Source organism: Aquila chrysaetos, chromosome Z, assembly GCF_900496995.4.
Source record: "Aquila chrysaetos chrysaetos chromosome Z, bAquChr1.4, whole genome shotgun sequence".
In the NCBI taxonomy this organism is placed as follows: Eukaryota; Metazoa; Chordata; class Aves; order Accipitriformes; family Accipitridae; genus Aquila; species Aquila chrysaetos.
Window position 1 is genome coordinate 82,062,694 of NC_044030.1, and position 22,628 is coordinate 82,085,321.

Below are 22,628 nucleotides of genomic sequence, written 5' to 3' on the forward strand. Positions count from 1 at the left end.
AAATCCCATCCTGGGGAGCATCAAGCACAGTCAGGAAATTCTGACAGTACTGATCTATCTTTGAGAATTCAAATAGAGAAAATGTATCTTCAGATACAGGCAGAGCTTCAAATATAGGTCATTGTATAGAAATCTGAATCTATATGACCCATTTTACTGGTATGGCTAAAGATATTCCTTTCTGGAGGCTATCATATGTAAGAAAGCAACAGGCATGACATCACATCATTCTGCTTTTGAAAATCTAGTCACCTGGTGAGGTATCCATCTGCGTCTGAGTAAATATGGCTTCCTGCACACGTCTGCCAAAGTCTGTGAAATTTTAGTGGGATACTGCTCATGCTACCCACAGCACTGGTCAGGGGGGACTGGAATTCATCTGTAGTGTCACTAATGGAACTGCATAAATTCATGCCAGCTCCAGAGCTGCTGCATTAAGGACATTGCTTCCTCCTCCCTGAACACATGCAAAGCACATGTAAAGTGCAATTATTTTCCAATAAATGACTTGCATAAGACTTCTAGAAACTTTGGGGTTTGTGAATAAAAACCATGAGCAGTTCTGTACAAACATATACATGAAGAAAATAAGCAGACAGTGTTAATTCTTAGAAAGCATTAGAGATGTAGTATGAGGCAAAAAGTATGAGGCAAAAGAACATGACAAGAGCTGTCCTGCATTGCAGTGACAGAACATCTTAATAAGACACAGCTTTTGAAATGTAAAGAGAAAATACCTCTTTTTTGCACAGTAGAAAAAATCTGACAAGATTTATCTGTTTAACCTGAATATATTGAGAAAGAGAGAAGCATGGACAAAGAGGTGAAGTAATGAGAGTCTAGGAACAAGCAGGTGCATGATTTGGGCTCCCTTACCTCAGTTAGGCACCACATGTTCAGCTCTGACACATGTGCACTACCTATTTACTCATACTGCACCAGATGACTCCACCACTTGTTTTCAGGAAAGTAATTTGTTCAACTCAATTACTGTAGTCAGCCACTAGATAGTTTAAATTACGTATCATCTGTCTCTTATGCAAAGTTCTCACTTCATTTGTCTCTCCGATTGTTTCAGATGCCACTTTGTCTTACAGGAGATAACATAAAAGGCATCAGAGAGCATTTATCAAATATCACAATTTCTAGGCCTGATGATGTGCAAATTGGACTCCCATTCTGAGAGGAAAGGTAATCTTGGGGATAAGATTCTGTCCTGTGACTTGGGAGCTCTATATTCACTTCTTGGACCTAATAATGGCTGATTGTATAGTTTTCATTTCAGATTCTCCAAAGTATCTACAGTCATAACACTACCCCAGTTCTTTTACTTAAAACTCTGCTGAAAAACTGGATCTCAACTGCAAGTTTAGAGAGAAGTACACATTACAGAGCCATTTTTTAATGTAGATGAGTAGGTATCATAATAAATAAAGGTAGAGCGACACCAAGACAGGATGGAATTTATTTATCTAAGTAAGATAAGTAGTTTAAAACGGGAATTTTCCTTAAAAAGAAAATTGTTGTTGATACAGGTCTATACATCTTTCTGGAAATTTAGTACGTAGTATTAAGTGGTACTTACCGTCAGCACAGAAATAAATTCCTTTGCAAAACCCACTCCCTTAGACGAATTATTTTTTGTCATTATTTAGATAATTCAGTTTTGTAACACATTATCTTTATTCTTGCATGAGAGAATGGAGACACATAATTGCACTTGCTCTCTCTACAGAAATGCCAGAATTGTTATACTTGATAAGTTTTCTGCTCTCTGGAGGAATTAATTTGCTTGAATCCAAAGGGAAAGACATATCATAAACTAGAAAATATTTGTTGTCTTGGGATGAATTTTTCATGTCCTTGGATCACTGACCGTGATGAATCAAGTGGCACAGAACAAGAGATCAATCAAGAACAAGTGCCAGGGAAAGCGAGAAGCACAGCAGACAAAGTGATATCGATGTCAGAAGATATGTCTGCTCCATGAAGCACTGACTCATCTTTCACCAAACACTCTAAATATGGTGATACCATTTTGCAACTGTTGACTTAACTTGCTTCAGTGAAACTATGAATATCAAGTACCTAACTGGTAGGAATTCTCTGCCTGAATGCAAGCAAAGCAAAGCCTTGCTTCCTGCCTGCTACCCTCAATCCTACATTTCTGGAAAACTTAGCTACCCTGTGATAAAAAATGTTCCTTACAGAGATGTAGGCTGTGATGATGCTTCTCCCTTATGAGATCCTTAAAGGAATTTGCAGTAACATACATTTTGTAGAGTATTCTACAAAAATCTAAGGTACCTACTGTGATAAAATTAACAGTCTCTAAATAATAACTGATTCACAGTTTTGTCATGTGTAGAAATGAAATTGTTTCAGCTGGAAAATGGATGAAAAGAAGATTGCAGGAGGACAGCAATTGCTTACTGTTTGCCTCACTGAAAATAAAAAAGTCATAAATCTAACTTGCTTTAATGAAAGTGAAATGTAACTGGAAGCTTCACCTCTGGGCGTGTTGAAGGCTACTGTATTAGAACAGGGAACTCCAAAGTTAAATTCATCAGTCTGCGTGAGCTAAAAGAAACAAGCTTTTTAGACTCGGGACTGAAAAAGTCTCACATACCCAGTGGATTAAGGTCTCAGGAAGACACGCGCCACGCTGACCACCAGACTATACATTTTCAATTTAAAAGGGAGCATTATTATCACTGAAATTATAGATGGGTTTAATAGAGGAAAAATATCTTCAAAACAAATTTAAGTGAAGCCATCATATATAAAAAAGAGGAGACATTGATAAATTCTGCAGTAATAGGAACTGGTACTGAATACCACAATTTATTATGTTCAAGAACTCTCCACATTGATTACAGCCACTCCTACCAACATTTGAATTCTGGCTATCCCCACCTATCCTCTGACAATTAGTCATCCTAGTTGCCTGGTCATCCAGGCTTCTCTCAAACAATGGAAAGCATTAAGTATCTAGGATTGTGCACCTCGCTCCACCAACTATAGAGAGCGCCTACATATCCAGACTCAGATACATTTTCAGAAGCTGAAATTAGGCAAGATGAATTTCAGCACTAGTACCTGAATTTCTCCCCACAGAGTCTCCTGGGTGCTTCTTTGTGGCAAATCCCAGAGCTGCCTGAATCTTGAACACCTGATTAGGTGTTTCACATATAAGTCTATCAAGGTTTAAAATAAACTATTATTTGTCTTTTGGAGTTTCAGTTTAGGAGGAATTCTCAGAGAAGAGGAATAATACTAGGCACTGCCTAAATCATGGCCAAGAAGCAGCTGGCTGTGCCTCCCTATCTGCTCAATAATTCAGTAGTTGTAGCAAGTAGGCATTCACAGTTCCTTTTCTGTTTGAGGAGATGCACACTAATTTCACTGATTGCTTAGTTTAACAAAATGTATTATATACTCTCTTTCCTTGAATCATTATGTATAGCTGTAACTTCTTTACAAAATTCATCTTAGTGTTTATCACATTTTTCTTAATTTCCTTATTGAGATGACGTGGACTCTGAAGAAATTGCTGGATAATGTTCAAAGCACTTGTCACCTGGTACCAGTCACAGAACTATGCTGCACATGATGACCCCTTGTGGCTTAAGTATCTCCTAAGTGGTATCATTTAATAGCTTTAAAAAAAGTATTCTGCATTTGAAGGTCAGAAAGCTTATGACATACAAAGGAAGGCAAATATCTCTGGTCTCATTTTACAGATGGGAAACAGAAACAGAGGTGGGGTATACACTAGACCGCAAAACATGGTATAAAATATGAAAATCAGATAACAGGCTAAGATTCTGTGTTCCAATGCAAGTTTTTACCGTTAGATAATCAATAGCAATGTGGCCCCATGCTCCAGTGTCAGTGGATTAGGAAGCTTAGACCAGAAAGATATTTATATTTACTCATGTATTATGCTTGCAATATCTTTCTAACTTCCACCAGCATATGCATCAGCTGCCACAATAACGATACCAATGATTTGATTGCTACATATCATGCAGCTTAAATTTATTTTTAAGTAAATTATGAGATCATTAATCATACAGATTTATGTATTTAAAAATTGAAAATTAAAATCCAACCACAGATTTATGGCTGTCTGGGGACTACTAGTTCACTCAAACTTTTTGTGTCTTTTCAATGCCCAAAAACTAACACATAGATGTGCAGTTTCTAATAGTATGTATGAAGCAAGATGGTGACAGGGGAAACAACACAGAAATACACAGCCTTAAGCTACAGTCAAAAACACTACGTTAGGTCAGATGAAATAGTGAAGAAAATAATTTTATTTTTTATTTTTATGGTTTTTATTGCATTTATGTCTAACAAATTAACTTAACCGAAAGAAAGAGGGATGAAACCTCATCTGCCTTTAATAACTAGCACTTCAGTCAGCTTTGTCCAGTGCATACTTCAATACTGACTACCGGGATTGGTAAGAATGTGCTGACAATCTTTGGGAATCACCATTCAGAACTGGTCATTCCCTGCCACAGAGCAGATCTAAAGATTTGCCAAGAACCCTGACGAGGTCAAGAAACTACCACGCTTTGAAAAATACCACTGGGACACGGAGAACTGCAGCCACTTTCGCAGAACTGACGAGAGCTGCCATGTGAAGGCAGCACTGCTGTCCTGCTCTGGTGTCTATCCTGCATGGCACCAAAATTGCTTGGGACACTGGCCAGCGCTGACCTGCACTATGGGCTTCAACAGATTCCTTCCAGGAAAGACAGTTCAAAGCGATTTAAGTCTCCTTGGAACTATAGGTACTTTAGCAGTGGCACCAAATGTTAGGGATACTGACCCCCTTTTTTGCCAATGATGATTTAATGATGCTATAAATACGGCATTCCTCATTTCAACTGCAAAAAAAAGTAGCATGCCATAAACTTCCTCCTGCGTGAAAAAGCTACAAGAACTCTATAAGTACCTTAGCACCTGACCGTAAGACTCAGCTGGGTTCAATGCCAATGTTCCCCGGGAACGTGTGAGGTGGCTGAACGGGAAATATTTCTACACCACTGTGTGTACACTGCAGAGATGGCCTACAAGTAAACCATACGTGTGTAAGGTGCACAGCAGAAATACCTCCATGCCACCAAGACGCCCATCGGTAGTTAGATTCCAACTATGATGTTTCTAAAAAATGAGGAAACAAAGAAACAACAGACAGTTTTTCAACAGTCAAATTATAAACAAGGAGAAAAGAGAAGGAAAATAATGATGGCCACCACTGGCTTTGTGGCCTCTAATAGCAATTCAACAAAACAGAAGAGCATGGCAGAACCAACATATGGCTAATATGATATAAACATGATGTCACAGACACAAAGTACAAAAAAAAGTTAAATCTCCTTCACTCCTTTTCAGACTATAAATTGCTGTACTGGGTCTGGCTGGGAGAGAGCTAATTTTCTTCACGGCAGCCCGTACGGTGCTATGTTTTGGATCTGTTACTAAACCAGTGTTGATAACAGCCATGTTTGGGCTATTGCTGTGATATTCTATATCATATGACGTCATGCTCAGAAATAAAAGCTCAAGGAAAGCGGGACGTAATGGGGACATTCATGGTTATGCCACCTGTATTCCTGAGTAACCATTATATGTGCTGAGGCCCTGCTTTTCAAGAGGTGGCTAAAAATCTGCCTGCCAAAGGGAAGTAGTGAATAAATTCTTTCTTTTTCCTTGCTTGTGAGCACAGCTTTTGCTTCAGCTATTCAACTGTTATCTCAAGCCACAAGTCTTCTCGCCTTCCCCTTTCTCCCTTTGCTGTAGGAGAGTGGTGTTTGGCTGTTGGCTGGGGTCAATCCACTATAATTGCTTACCCAAAGACTTAAAGTCTTAAACTTTAGAAATTTTTTCGTAACCTAGGAATTTTTATCCTGTTAGCTATTCTCTTCCATAATGTATCAAACTTGAAACAAGCTTGAGGTTCTTTGTCCTGAAAATTCTGGTATAAATTCTGTTATAATATTTGCTGGATGCAAGACTATTTAATACTTCTCCCCAAAACTACAGAAATTACTGGAGTAATTCCTACACCTTCCCCTCTCCCTGCTCCATCCCATTTAACCATGCACTGCTTTAACCATTTTAATACAGATATTTGAGTGCGTAGGGCAGAAAACAGGGGTCAAGGCATTCTATGGTAATTTCAGATTGAGAATCAGGAACAAATGCAGATTTCTTTCTTCAACTGCATAATTTTTCCCTGTTTCCCTCCCCACCTACTCCCGTGTGTGGCTTCCCCATTAAGATGCCTTCATTTCGATGGAACTCTCAGTATAAGAAAGAAGAGCTGTATTCTTTCTGCTCTACTGCTAAGGTCAAGCAAAGAATCTGTGTTAAGCTGCCAGTTTTCTTTGTGATACGCGAGGCAGCACGGAACACAAATTGCATTTCTACTCTCTCTTCAGCTTTTCTTTTAGACGCCACAATACTGACAGTAATCACTGAGCTGAACAGATATGACACAGAAAACACTGACGGAACAAATAAGGCCCATCCTAGCTTGGTTTTCCAGTGCTAAAGTAAATAAATATGTATTTCGTTATCAGTTTAGCTAGAGATGGTTCTGAAGATAGGTAAGTTTTTAACATCATATGTTAAACATCCTGAAATGAATATAGATATAGAAATCAACTAGAAACATAAAAAAATTAAAATGGGAAGCGAAAAACTATTTCACAATAGATTATCAAATCTAAGCCCTTCAACACTGCCATATTCCTGGTAAAATATTTTATTAGCAGGAAATACACCTAAGGTAAGTTTATGAGAAAGATAAAAAGAATTTTGAAGATAGCATGGGCTCCACACACTGTACTAACATAAACAGCTGGTATTTTACATTTCCCACATCCCTCATAAATTCTACCATATGCTCAAAGGGAGAGCCTGCAAGAAAAAAGAGAGAAAAGTGGGAGGAAGGAATTAGAACTCAGAAGCAAGTAATTCTATCACCAACCTCTTAACGATTTTTAGCAACCTGTTACGCACTGAACCTGAAAAGAATTATTCATGGTATTTTTCTATTGCATTGAACTTGAACTGTGAGCCAGGGAAACCTCTGATTCCCTCAGGAACTTTCATCACAGTGCAAGCTGGTTTTCTGTCTACCTAGGTCATTTCCTGAGAAATCATGTCTACTACAGCCTATCTAATTTGTTCCCAATCCACATCCTGCTATTTGTTGTGACTAAATTAACATCAGCGGTGCCAAAGATATTCCCATGAGTTCCAACCCTGTAAAGTATTCACTGCCTACAATTTTGATCAACTTCATTTGAGATACTCAGGAAAGGAACAGTTAAAAAATTCTTGGAACAAAAATTTTAATTTCTGCCTTTTTCCTGCCCATAGGCCAGAAGAAAGACACTTCATTCACAAACTTATTAATGTCTTTGAATTACAACACCCTAAAGTATCCCAACACACAAAACTGGTTCAACCAATGCCTGAAACTTAATATATTAATACTCATCCAGAAGGTACAGTGATGCTTTAGAAACATACGATGCAGCTTCGCAAACTAGTTTGATCCATAGTTCTTTTTATGTAAATGACATTGAGGAATAAAGGGTTTCAATCACCACATAATCGTATTCTTTAAATATACTGTCACTGTCAATCAGCAGAAGTGGTTATCTCACTGGGTTTTGCAGAGCTTTCTATAATTCTTTGAATAACACATTGGCACTAACAAGTATTTTCCTTAAAGAGTGAAAACGTGTGTTACTTTACACTTAAATAAATCTTACATGAGTATGTTTCAACGATATGTGTATTTAAATCTGTTTATAGTCACTGGCATTTTGTTTTGATTTTTCCTCCTACTGCCATTTGTCCACAGTTGATTATAGGGAGGTAGTTGTTTGTTTATAGGCAAGTGTGATGAGCAGTAAAAACCTAGGGAATGAGAGCAAAGGTAGCAGCTGGGTTACAAAGAATAAGAGAAAACATATAGAAATACATGTATTTTTGCTTTGCATCTTGACATTTTTCCCAGACTGGGGAAAGACAGAAGTTAATTTTATTTCCTCGTACTGAGTGAAATGTATCTCTAGTACCACTGTGATTCATTATTTTATTTGAGATTTTCGTGTGTGGATGGATCTAATTCTTCAAAGAACAGAGAAAAGTCTGACAAGTGCTGGGCCTCCCCCTGATTTCAGTAGGTGTTAGGTATTGCTAAGGCTGGGGCCCACAAACTCCTCTCAGTTCTGGATGATTGTAAGAACACCACACAGGAGAAACACCGCTTTGCCTAGTAGCCCATAAATTGATATTAATGTCAGATTTACACAGCCTTGTCCATGGCTGAGGCAAGCTTCTACACCACCTGAAGAGCTGGGGGAAAAAAGGGCCGTGCCAAGAAGATTTGTGCTGCTGCCTCTCCAGCTTCTTATTGTAGAAAGTGGGTAAGAAACATGGCATAAAAAGTCACAGAGGCAGGAGAAATATGCACTAACGTGACCTCTCTATACTTTTTGGCCACCAATACCTGCAAGGATGTTGGAGTATAACCGTGGGCCAGTAGCATCTAGGAGGATAAGAACAACAAAAACCCAGCATCTGAAATCAATGCTCTTTGAAGTATGAACTACTGCCCTTTCCTTCTATCCCTTTACTTCCTTACCATTGCTTTTACTCATCTTTGTCTGGTTTTCTGTTTTCTCAATCTTTTTCCTATGCCTCTGTTTTTTCTAATTTCTTTTCTCTATTCTTAGATGTTCACCTCTGTTACATTTCCCCCTCCCACTGCTCAGTTTGTTTCTTTTTTATCTTCTGTTTTGCTTTTTTCCTAACCACTTCTCCACCCTCAAATATCACAGCCAATTCTCATTTTGAGCATGTTATCTGAAAAAAAAAAAAAAAGTGGAAGCTTACGTGATTTACTACTTGTTATGTCAGACATTTAATAACTTTTAAGTATCTTGGTCAATTTTCATGGAGGAAAGATTTAAAAAATGGGTCTTTCGCCTTCCACTTTTATAAAAACAGATCAGTAAACAGAGTACCCACTGAGAGACTATGATGCAAATTCACAGCTACTATTAGACACTGGAAAATCCACTGAAACTGCTGTCAGTGAAAGAAGAGCATAGGAAACCAGGTTTCTGGAGCTCACGGGGGGCTGCTTGATTACTGTGATAGATTGTTCTTTCTTCTCCTCTATTCCCAGGAAAGAAATAAAGTGTCTCTAGAGCATGTCTACAAACATAAGGAGACCTCAGGAGGCCCAGGAATAGATCTGGTTGTATGCAGTGGCAGATATTGTACGAAGCAGACCTCTGGTATACTGTGTGTGATGAGTGAATAGATGACCCTGTCACCAGGCAACCCAAGCAAGTTTATTCACTGTGTAGAAAATGTCTAACGATTACTTTTTATTCAAATTGAGAAAGGAACATTATTGCTATTTAAGAAAGTTCCAGACAAAATTTTAGAGAAGGGGAAACTTTACAGCCTGCCTGGCATTCTGCATGATTTAAGAAGCTAGAGTTCTGCTGATTGGAAACAATCAGGAATTTGACAATACTTGGGTTTGATTTTGAACATTCTGACTAAAAATCTGAAACAACGGTACATACTTTGCAAGCTGCTAAAGAGGCGTTTCTGTAAAGACCCTGCAGATCCTGTTTAGCAGGCAACAGTTCAGTATAACAGCAAGCTGTCATGCAGGTAGTAGGCTAGTAAAGTTACTAAAGGAATCACAGCATCTGACAGAGAATATGAATTTCTGCTAGTGTTCCTTTATTTTGTGCATGTGAAAATGGACTAGAATTACAAAACTGCACAGCACTCCAATGAGATTGCAAGGAAAAAAATTAAACAACAGCTCTTCTTGTAACTATAGTCAGCGTAAGTTAAAGAAGAACTACATACATCAGTCTTTCAGCTGATTACAGCTTTTACTTTGCAAAAGCTTATGAAATTAATTTTTAAAACTTATAACCATTTGTGGGTCCACCTTTGGGTCCCCTGAAATAATGAAATAACTAGGTTAGTTCTTGGGATTTATCTGAATGAAAAGATAAAAACACTGCTTCACAACAGGTAAGCGAGTTGAAAACATATCTCTTTTGGTGGCCAGAATCACAATAGCCCAACCTGGCAACTCCTGAGATAGTCTTTTATACACACACACACACACTCTCTCTTCTTTCTTATATTCTCCACACAACTTAAACCAAAGTGGGTTTAGCCAGTGTCTCCTCTGGGATCTGCTTAGCGGGCAGGTAACGCATTAGCAAATCACTATAGCTTGCAGCAAAGTGTCTTCCTGAGACAGCAGGAGCTCTGAAACTGGGACCCTGCACAATGCTTTGGTAACATTCCATACCTGTCAGTGGAGCTGCGTGAGCACGACGAGTCTTCTAGCTTCTAGGAAAAAAAATTAGAAAGGCTTGCAGGCATAAAGGGTGACTAATTAAAGTCAATGAACAAATTAAAAGTGGAAAAGGATTACCAGAGGAATGGAAGGAAATAAAATGGAAAGTATGGAAGGAAAAGACATGAAAGCAGTAACAGAAGGAAAAAAAAAAATCTTTCCTAATTGTGCTTTAAGAGTGTCCCTAATGGATTTAATCTCATCCAAATTCTCACAGATAGCATGTGCCGAAAATGCTGCAGATGGCTCAGCTCAGCAGCAGGGATGGCTTGGAAGGGAAACAGTTCCTGTGGCTGCCTCAACAGATTGTTTACAACAAAAATACCGACAGTGCCCAGTCATTGTCATGAAACAGTGCTTGTTCCCTTATTTGAGACTTCAATCTGGGCATTTCAAATGGCAGATTTGTGTGTGGTTGAAATGAGGAGGGTCCTTGATAGTTCAATTCCTGTTGTTCAGGAACAGTCCAGAAGGTTTCCTGTCTCTTAATAGCAAGCAATATGAACGGGAAAAGCTGAGCAGTATACATCTCACTGAGCAGTACACATCTCACTGAAATCTTCAGTGTGTAAGTGAAGCCCTCGTTCAATAAATCACACCATGAAAAGCAGATTCATTAATACAACCTTCCGTGAGTTCTCATCAATTCATGTCATTGTTCACGTAGAAGAGGTTTAGATGAAGGTCCCGAATCAGTAAATCCCATTTCCATCAGCAGAACAGAGAACAGTTTTTTGCAAGTGGTGAGCTAACAGATCTACTTACCTTCCATCTGCACCACTACCTGACATACACATTCAGTGACCATTACTGTTGGGGTGCCACCTCAGCCTGTTTCCAGTTATATAGGAGCCCTTATCCTTTAAAGGATGCACTTTAGCTCTGTGTGAGGCAACATAAATGACTTTTTTTGTACACAACAAACAAGTCCAGTCTTGAGACCAGCCTTAGGATCTCCCCTAAGCAGTCTGAACATAAAGAAAAATGCTGGTTATGTTATCAATTAATATGTATAATATGACTGAAATAACCAGGGAGCTGCTAAAGTCCTGTGTACAGCCCCCATCAGTTAATATTTAAAATAGGGAAACAATAACTAGACATGATTTATGTTTAGGACCTAACTACTAGACAATGGGGCTTTATGTTTATGTCAGAAAAGGTAATGGATTGTGGTCTGGTCAACAAACCTTGAAGAACCACTTGGAACTGCCAAGACAGAGTAAGAAGTAGGTAAAAGGTAATTGCTACAGGGGGAGATCGCGACCACCGACTCATTGACCACCTACTCAAATGATACCACCTACTCAAAAGAAGACAATGGAGGAAGAAGACAGAGTCTGCGCACTAATTTACATGAGAGGCGAAGAAGAAAGAACCAATCATTAAGGGAAATAATAACGAGTATGTAGTAGTTAAATATATAAATGTGGGAATTTTTGAGACAAAGGTGTGCTGTCTTGAGACAGGCACCCATTCATGAGCATCAATGAAATTAATTTGAAAATACCTCAACTCTGTGTATTATTGGTTTGCACACTGGGTAAACGAATCTGCTTTTAGGACAACAGTTAGACACATTAATAATGCCACATCAGCCACAAGTCCTGATGACTTTTAACACATTTCATAATTTTGAGGATGATAGTTTTCAATCTCCACTATAAGAGAGTCTGAAGACGGTAAATGCTTTTTCTGCTCAGGTATATTTGCTCATTAAAGCTCAACCTCTATAAAGTATTCTTCTATCTTAAATTAGCATAAACCAATTAGACTAATACAACTTTCACCAAACTGTTCCTTTCAAAGACTGTTCCACAATCTGTTCCATCTTGCTTTTAAGCAAATGCTTAAGGATATCTACTGCTCTTATTGACCAAAGGAAGTCAGGCCTGAAGATTTCATACATCTCTAATTATACATATTTTAATTATAATTTTACCACTTAACTGATTACTCTCCATTAAGCAGTTCTGATCCCTTTCCTCCTCAATTTTGGAAAACAGGTCTTCTTTTCTTGATATTTATTACCTTCAAACAGCATAAATTCTCTGTCCCTTGTGCCAAAGTTGCACAGACAGTGACCAGCCCACTTGCTAGCCTTATCCAAGTGGGTATTCATCATCTGGATGTTATGATGGGAGAAGCTGGATAGATCAACCCATTCACATTACAGCTGCATCCAGTCCCATTTACATTAAATCACTGTATACATATGCAAATTACACAATAAAGAATCATGGACTACTAGTTGACAGAGCTATTTGAATATAGTCATAGTCATTTATCATCGTAAATCATATTGCGTCAGCCCTTTCATCATCTCTGTTGGTCTTCTCTGAACTCTCTCCTATTTATCAGATGGCTTCTGGTATTGAAGAAACCAGAACTGCAGACAGCTTTCTCAGTAGCCAATTGGTATCTCACATGCAGAAACCATCCTATTAAATGCAGGAGCCATAACTGAATCCTCCACCCCTCCAGCCATTGAATTATGTGAACTGGCAAAATAATGAAAACATCTTTAACTCATTTCCCCAAGGCAAATAATTCTGACCACAAGGTCTGCCCATAGTCAAGAAAATTAATAAGCAATGTGTTTAATCCTTTCAAGTGGATAATAAACACACTAAAGATAAATGAAGAATATCAGAAATGTGTCCAGAATTATTTGAATCATCAGCTTCGATGGTCACAACCCAGCAAAATACTTCCAAAATAGGATAACACATATGGAAATAGAGAATTCAGGTCATCACTAGAGATGTGATAGCACAGGTGACTGTGTTGGGGGAAAGAGCAAGTAACTTAAGGGTTACTGTGGATATTTCTCTGTATGCGATCTCTCTGCACTATACCTGAACAAAAGAATTCATTATTCTCAGAGGAACAAAAAAGGACTGTCAAGAGGAAACCAGTAAGCAATCTTGCTTCTAGTAAGACCACTAACAGAATAGCATGTGAACTTTTGGAATTCATATTCAGAAAATGATGTGGAAGTACTAGGGCACTCAAATTAAGGATACAAAATGCTCTGAGCAGGAAAATAAGCTTCTACAAGTAAGGTTTCAGATGCTCAAAGTATTGAAGAGAAAGAAGATCAAGGTGTGCACTGATCATTGTCTATAGGTATTAACAGATAGGAAAGTAAGAGAATAGGGAGTTTTTCAAAGTTTGTTAACAAAGAAGTGATAAGATCAAATAGCTAGAAGTTGGAATGACACAAAATTGAGCTTGAAGCAAATTCAATAGCCTATTTGTGAAGGTAATTGAATCATAAGAACAGTTTTGTTACCACAGATCATAAATATATCGGAACTCTATATTTATAAATTCTCCAGTGCTTAATCTGGTTTATGGGAAAAACTGGAAGTTGCCCATACCCAGGGACGTGGTTGTCTGGCATTAGTGGGCCTTCTTTACAATGGTTTTTGGTTTTTTTCATGGAGAAAATGCAACCTATACCACCACAAGTCTGCATATAACATTTGTAATTCTTCATTAGAACTACGACTGTAATTCAGTTTACAGCATCCCAGACATGACAAACTTAGCTGGTGGCTTACAGTGTTCAGTTAGGATATTTTCTCCATGGATACATAATTGTCCAGAAGTATTACTATGTCTTTTGGGCTGTACCACTGTTAGTATTCTGCTGTCTCCTCTCTTCCTTTCCCAGCCTTGCACTGACACTTCCACATCAGGTCACAGCTGATCACAGGTTACCATCAGCACTATGAAGTGACCAAGGGAATTAATATGTCATTTTGACTGATTGATACCCTTATGCTTTCAGAACTATTACCAAGCAAGGAAGTTTTTCTCTGGTCAACAAATAGATACCCTTTCTTCCTTCCCATTTTTTAAATTCTTTTTCTTCATTTGAATAAGTATAATTAATTCTTTCCCTGAAATTCCCAGGGTCTTATATTTGGCCTTAAAAATCCAAATTACCTTTTTTCAGACAGAGGATGATGAGGGAACAAACATTTCTTTTCAGAGGGATGCAGATGTGTGTCTTTATTAATTGGGTGTCTCAATTTCTATTCCAGTTTAAAAAAAATGGGTATTTGTGCAGTCACAGGAGAAGCAGCATGAAATTAGACACAAAAAACTATACTTATATTGACTTTGGCGGGGGGAAGCAATTTGGTTTGTCTTAACTGTAATCCACAGCATGCCCAGACACTTGAAAGGCTACCTTTTTCACCTTGACTCATACTGACCCCTAACTTAATCCTTCACCTTCATTCTAGTTATCGGTTTGGCTCAGAAGACAACAGAAGGCCAGACTCTTTCCCTGGATCCATTTACCAGGCATTTGGGGAAGCATAGTTGTACCTGAGAGCATATCGGGTGGAAAAAAACCCCAAAACCCAAAACAACAAACCAAACCAAAACCAACATACGCCCCCCAAAACCCTCCTCCGAAGGTGTTTGATTAATGTATGAAGTGCGTTCTACAATACTGAGCCTTATGATAGTTTAAGAACAGCATCAGCAGACCCAAATGGTGCTTTTCAAACTCAGCTCTTTTGATGCCAGTGGAATCTCTGCCTCTACTCTTCATCCTTTTCAGGTGTAGCCTGGATTATATGCTAATTTATCTCCAAGGGATTAACAAACAGCTGGAGTGGGCCACTTCTCCAGTACACACTCCATGGTGCTATCTCTGCTTACTGGGGACTCTTGTTATGACATGCTTAAAATGAATAGGCACAGATTTTGCTTTATCTAGACAGAATAAGAGATAAAACTATTAAAAAACAAAACAAAACAAAAAAACAAAGGCAGCTGATCACATAAATAAAAGAAAATTGGGGATTTAATCTAATTCCTAGTACAGAAGCTCCCACATCACAAAACCATTGCTGTTTTTACATATTTTAGAACTTATTTTGTACGCACAATCCTGAAATTAATTGGATGAGTCACCTGTATCTGTAGAAATACAGCATTCGTGTAACACTGGCAAAAAAAAAAAGAAAGAAATCAATGGGGTAAGCATGCCTCCCCTAACCAGATCAGGCTGAGAAATACATTTCTTTAGACTCTAACAACCCTAAGACAATCTTTTCTTAATTCTTTCTCTTCCCGTCTTTTTTATTTTTTTAAGATTGAAACCTGGAAATATATATCTAAATGTTTTGGAAACCTGTATGTTAAAACTAAAAATACATTAGTTTTACAAAAATCTGGGGCTATTTGACAATTCCTTCAATTTTTTTAAGGTGGCGACAAATAAACTGGCAATCAGTCTGAGAAATAAATCTTAAAAAATGCACATTTTCTCTAAGACAAAAAAACAACTTGCAACAAATATTTATTAATTTTTTTTTTTTTTTTAAATTCCTCCTCATCTGAAATGCAACTTTCACAGGACAGGTAGCATGAAATTCACTTTGTATCTATGATACAACAATTCTATGGATAAACATGTAATTCCATTTATGAGGAATAACAGTAGATCATCTTCACCCTTAAATAAATCAACTTTAACTAGCATTAGGGAAAAAAAAAAAACAAACTAGAATAACATTTTCATTCAGCCAAGAAGATGAACACAAAGTTAGATTGTGGTGCAATCTGATCAGCATTTGAAGGATACCTAGGTAACAATTTTTCATTAGACAGCAGTTTTCTATTTTATTCAGTTGCACAGGCACCTCAATTTGTTGGTTCTTTTTGGTAGTCACTGTGCAACCCCTCAGTTAATTATTGCTGATGTTTTGCAGAATGTGCTGCAGTTAATTATTATTAGTGTAATTAGTTTGCTAAATATAAGCCAGCAATGCATGGTCTCAGGATTTAGAGGCTCTTTTGTGTATATTTTTTGTAACACTGAAAAATAGACCTAAACAGAGGTCTGAGCTGCATCAGACTAGGGACCAAGAGCGTACTAGGTTCACTGTCCAGATGCAAATCTCTGAAGGTATTTGTGAGCAAAACCTGTTTCAAAACCACTAAGATTCTTAGGGTTTCAACCCTACTGTCAGGCAACTTGAGGTAGGTTTGAACAGTATTGAGCTGATCCGAGATTTGTCATCAAACCAGAGAAGACCAAGTGTCAAAATCTTTTTTAAATTGAAATTTAACTATCATTATAGAAAAGTGTCATTTCGGTATGGACTATAATCAAATGAGAGTCAGTAAAAAATTTACTTTTATTTTATTTCAGTTTCATTCCTGGTTCTAGCCTAATTTCGGTCTGAACTTGCAGCAGAGTGTATAGCTGTACTTGATGTCAGACACAACCTACACAAAGTAATGAATTAGCATATTGCTCTGAAAACAAAAATAGTTCTACTTTCAGAAGCCTTAGAAGGGATAACTCATTCTAGGTAATCTATAATTACAGTACAGAAATCAATTCCCAGGAAAATTTACATATAGCTTTGTATATTTTAATTAAACACCACTATTACCTGTTTGTTCCAAACCCTGGGTTTTGAGGTGGTGCTTTTTCCTCCTATAAAATAGTGACAGAGATTTTTTTTTTTTTCTGGCACTGATTTTGAAATGTGAGGACCCTTTCATAACAATTCTCAAACCATTTGCAGTTTACACATCATTACTCTGAATGTGGTGGGTATCAGACTAGCATGTGCTGAGTTTATGTTCTATTACCAATTCTTGTGAAATTTCTACTACACTGAATAGCCCAAATAACAGGAGGTTGGCTGTCCTCCTGGATTGTCTGCCATCTTGGAGCACAGAACTGAAGAAAGAAGCCTGACAACCCAAAGCAAACAGTCTATAAACACCAACGTCCAAAGAACATCCACTGTTGGTGTCTTCTTCCCCATTCCTCCCTGTCCACACATACAATCATATCCTCAGCCCCTTGTAATGAGTATGGGAATCACAAGATCAAAATGCCCAGCAGATCTCTAGAAGTGAACTATGTCCAGGGCAAAAAGAAATCTTCTAACATTTCTGCAGCTTGGTTCCTAAGGAAAATTCTTTCCAAACCTGAATTACTTAATATTGAACAAAATGAGGAATGGAAAGGCTTTTATCCAAAAGAGGTTTCCCACTCAGCAACTTAATCCTGGCTGTGACTGCTTTTTTCATGACTTAAAAAGCAAAGGAGGAGGGAGAAGAAGGGGAAAGAAGCCAGGATATTACCAATACATCATCCCATATATCACTTATCTGTCAAACTCTAAACTGGAAGTTGAACTTTTTTTTTTAATGTCTCATTCTACCCTGACCCTTTTTTATGGTTAAATTCATGATTTCCTGGACAGAGTGAATCTAGGTCATTAGGGGAAAGCAGAGCTCACCTTGGAGAATGAAAGCAGTCATTCAGGGCTTTTTCTGCTTTTAATCCAGTTTAAATGAATCCTGCCTATACAACAGTCAGAATGAATTCATGATTTATGGAATGACATAAATTTTTCCTTATCTCTATCAGAATTCTATCAGCTGGACTATGTCTCCGGATTCTACTGAAATACTTCAAGCCCATTCCACATTTGAAGTTCATAGCCAGTAAATGAGGAACAGCCCACCCCTCCTTTCTTCTAGACTTTTAATTCTCAGTTGCTGTTTTTCCCCCTAGAAGTTTCACTTTTGTGAAAACAACAGGTTTTCATTAATCCCACTAAATGGCATAACCACCCACTTTATCCTATTTTTACTTCTCTAGACCACACACAGACACCCAATTCTTCTTGAAAGTTATGTGGTCCTCAGCTTTGGAGATATATCATTACTTTGTGTAATCCACAGATTTGAAGGCTTTATTCTCAGGAAATCAACAGCTAACATTTTCTGAACAAGGAGATTTGAATAAACTTCATTTGTGCTTTAAAACTCTTATCTAACAGTAAATGGGAACTCTAAAATTTCCTCAATGTGTATATAAAATTTGGCTGTTATGATTCAGTTATACTGTGAATATGGTATAGTTTGTAATATCCTTTGTTTTGGTGAATAAGTCTTCAAAATGACATCGTTCTTACAATAATATGTTTGGGAAAAATTGCTGCCATCTTTTGGATGCACTAAGGAAAAAAAAAAAAAAAAAAAGAAGTAGTAACATTTTACTGAAAGTTCCAGCTGACACGTCCTGGATACCTGCTTTACTATGGAAAAGATAATTTGAAATTGCAGAAAGTTACTCTGAGATAACCAATATTTTCTTCTTTCCCATTTTATATAATGATCATAGCATAACATCTGTGCAAGAATTGTTTGCCTGGTTAAGCGACACTGATGGGAAATAGCTTTCACTGAAAGACGTGCCACTGAAGTTGAAGCCAAACATAACAAGAAAACAGAGATTATGAATACAGAGAGGAAATTATATACACTCCCAATATGTAATTTTTTGCATGTATACCTTGTCATTTGAATAGGAAATAAAACTTGTTTAATCTACACAATTATTACAGTTTAGTGTCACAGCTTATTTATCCTGAAATTTTTGTGGAATCTGGCCTGGGTGTATTACATTATCCTTTCTGTTTGTTTGTTTTATTCTTTTCTCTTTCTTTTGAATTTCCAGAAGATGTAATCAAATGCTTGTTGTGTGGCCAGCTCAATACACTGGCTTCTGAGACAAACACTGCACGTTCAGCAAAGTCTTTTTAGGAACAGAGAATGCTAGTGTCAGTGAGAATAAATCAAAGGTGATAATATCTGGGAAAAAGAAAACATTGTCCAGAGAAAATAATGACTCCTCTGAAGAGATACCATTGTCAGACACTAGCATATCTTGCCGGCACTGGACAGTGATATTAAAATATGCTGCAAATCTACCTTATCACCTGGAGCGAGACTCTGACATGCATTCAGTAACTGTCCGGACAGGAGAGGAGACTCACACCAGCTGAGCCATAATGACACTCAGCAAAAAAGTCAAAAGAAGACGTGGGAAAGAAACGAGTCACTGCAGGCATCCTCCACACTTTGCACTGTACAGCTGACTTTGCAGTTAGTTTCATTTCTGCCTGAGCACAAGGACCGGCAGGCCAACAAGTGACATCCACCCCAGCCACCAAACCATCACCCCTCAGCAAGTGTTAGAGGGACACGACCACTTGCTCTTAAACTGAAAGCAGCAAGCTGACCGCTCTCTCCTCATATGCAATGGAGCCAAGGTTAGTTTTACAAAAATATCCAATTAAAAAGGCTTGTAACAGCTCAGTCTGTAACAAATTAAGCTGACTCATTGCCCCAGTCACGAATTAGAGTCTTTTATCCAAGCCATGTGCAAGAGAAAGAGGAACGAAACCCCGCATTAAACAACATTCTTGTTCTGTGAACTTTACACTCCCAATTCACCCCTTTTCCCCCAAAATGCTGTTGCTGAAACTTACCGCTTTTGCCAACTCCCCCCGCTCCTAGCATCACCACCTTGTACTCTCTGGAGCCTGCTGAAGAATTGCTGGAGGAGCTGATAATTTCATTTTCTAGCTCCATCTTGCACGAGGCAGAAGAAGGGAGCAAAAGGGAAGAAAAAGCAAGTGGCAGGTGCTTCCTGTGATCTTAAACAACTACAAAAGCTGTGTTAAGGGGGGGGGGAAAAAGGCAGAAAGGAAAGGTATAATGCAAGAGGTACGATTTATCAGCCTCACACTCGCTGCTGTGCCTGTGTTAGCTGGAGAAGGTCTCATAGCAACCACTTTAACAGCTTCCAATAAAAATCTCTCTCTGCCCCCTCCCAGCTCTGTATCATTCTCTGTGTTTCTTTTCCTGGACAGAAGCAGTTTTGTGAGGCTCGAGAGCCCTGGTACCTCTGGGTGTTGCTGTGTCATTGGAATCAAATTGAGCAGAGCCTCCAGAAGAAGAAAACGGATCACATTTCTTAATTATGATGTTTGTTATTCCATGTAGTGCTTCCTTGAATCTTAAACAATAATAAAACAGACCAGATAACCTCCTTGCCACCTTGGAGTTAAATATTCATCCTATGTTCATCAAGTTTGCTAGATTTACATTTAATCTATTAGAAGTGAAATAGCAACAACTTTTAAGAGTCTTTGTTCTTCATGAAGCTTACTGCAAAGCAGAGAAGTTTTCTAAGGTTAGGTTTGCCCCCAGATCAATTGTCTTTTAGTTCAGTTTGCATCAAGTATTTGCAGAATTAAACCAGGTATTTTGAAAAAAAGATTTGTTATTTTTCTTTTTTCCCCACACAGAATTTCAGAAGGAGATTGGGACTGAAAGGAGGAGGAAAGACCTATTCATCCAGAAAATATCCATGTAAGGAAAGAAGAAAACCAAATTGTTCTAAGTATTTCATACTAATAGCAAGTGATTTATCTAACCAACCTGGTCAGCCCAAATAAATAAGAATAAAGCAAAAAGTTTGTGAATGACATCCAGTGTGAAAATCTCCCATTAGAATTATTCAGAACAAAAGACTGCAGCTCTTCATTGATTTCTCATTATGTCCATAACAGGTCTAGTATATTTAAAAGAAGGTGATGAGTAATAAGATATTTGCCCAGCTTTAACTGTTATGCAATATTTTTGAGGACCAAAAAGCATCTACTGCAAAAGGGGTGGAAAGCAAAAACTTGTTTTCCTTTGAAAAGTGCTGGGCTTTCATGACAGTTGGAACTATTAAGGAGACAGGGAAATGGAAGCAGGAGAGGCAACTAACAAAGTACCTTGGAAGTCAGACACCTTCATCTGTCCACTCCTCCAATTATTTCACAGGGTAGACATATGGCATTACACAGGAATACAGAATTAAAAGTTGAAAGGGAAAGAAAAACAAAACAAAAAAACATAGCCTGATGAAGGACGTGATTTAAAGAAAATTAGGAAGGAAAGGACAAGGTATAGAAGGATGCACGTATGAAAGAGTTTAATGGACTAAGAAAATACATGATTAAGGACAGGAGATACACAGGTATGATAATTAGAATGGAGAAGGTGAACAGAACATGAATATTCATTTTCCCTACTAATACAAAAATTAGGAAACATCAGATGAAACAGACAATAACCAGGTTCAAAACCAAAGTACTTATAAGAGTCATGGCTGACTTAAGGAACTTCTTGCCACTTGATGTTTTGGGCAGTAGAAATGAACTTGTAATGAAAAAGAATTTAAATACAGAGTAATACAAATTCCATTATAGACTATATAGTCACCACCTCTTGCTTAAGAAGTATTAAAGATTCACACCAACAGATCCTGGGAAAACAGTGAAGAATCAAAGTATGATGGTTTGTTTTCAGCTACCCAGAAAAAGAGAGCAGAGGGAGAGCCACTGTGTTCTGAGAACTCCTCCAGAATCAGGATCTGCTTCTGTTGTCCTACAGGATTTCTGTAATCACCATGCTGTGAGAAGCTTTGTACTGTCAGGGCTGGGTGGCTGTATTGATGCCTGGATGTAAACCTCAGAATTCAGAAGGATTTGGTCATCAGAGCATAAAATAGGACTTAAAACAGGAAATTCTGAACATAATAACGTGATGTCTAAATATTGAACTTCAGCAGAAAGAGACAGGTAGGTCAGTAAATCCCTGTTGTGATTAGAATTCCATTTTCATTAAAATCATTCTCAAGTGCTCAGTATTGACACATTAGATAGAACTAATAATGGTACCAAAACCGCTGTTTAGAACAGCTGGGTCTTCCTGGTAATCTCCCATCAACACAGCAACCTCCTCCTCAGGAGCTTTTAACCCCATAGCTGGCAGTAACATTTGGCTGACATTAAAACATCAGGAAAATGAGTGGCTGAGGGCATGACTCAAAAGACAAGCTAAGCAAAATATTCCAAAAAAATATTAATGAAAATTATGTATATGTAATAGATAAGAATTAGTCAGATTTTTTTGCAGCTGTTGGTGTTTGCTAGAGAAAAGTGGCAAGTCATTTTTTTTCCTTTGTTTAGAGCTGGAAAGTGGGAAAGATATATAAGAAATGGAGGAGGCTACAAAAGGGAATTATGTTAGAGCAGAAAGCAGAGTAAGACAGAACTAAATGGAAAGCCACTTCCTCATCTTTTAAGAAAATCTAGAAAAACAAAGACAGTGTTTTTATGTCTGAAAGAGTGGAATTAAATATTTTTATCTGTTGATTGAAGATTAAGCATTCAAAATACCTGCTTTAAAGACAGGTTCATGTTTATTAAACTTCAACAGTTTAAAAAGTATTCTTACATTATATAAACACTTGGACAAACATATCTTCCTAACTGCCACAGAGACTTGTCCAGAGCCTAAA

The 22,628-nt window shown here is 37.8% G+C and overlaps 1 protein-coding gene across 2 annotated transcripts in view; it reads right to left on the reverse strand.

Moving 5' to 3' along the window:
* The window catches only part of RIT2 (Ras like without CAAX 2), a 198,369-nt gene that overhangs the window by 157,610 nt on the left and 18,131 nt on the right, over window positions 1–22,628 (reverse strand). The window contains exon 1 of one of the 2 annotated variants that reach the window (XM_030005757.1): window positions 19,762–20,110. The exons of the other annotated variant lie outside the window; for it this stretch is intronic. Coding sequence (XP_029861617.1) covers window positions 19,762–19,864 — 103 coding nt within the window. The 5' untranslated portion in view covers window positions 19,865–20,110. Of the gene's footprint in view, window positions 1–19,761; window positions 20,111–22,628 lie in introns of those variants that run through there. 2 annotated transcript variants of the gene reach the window in all.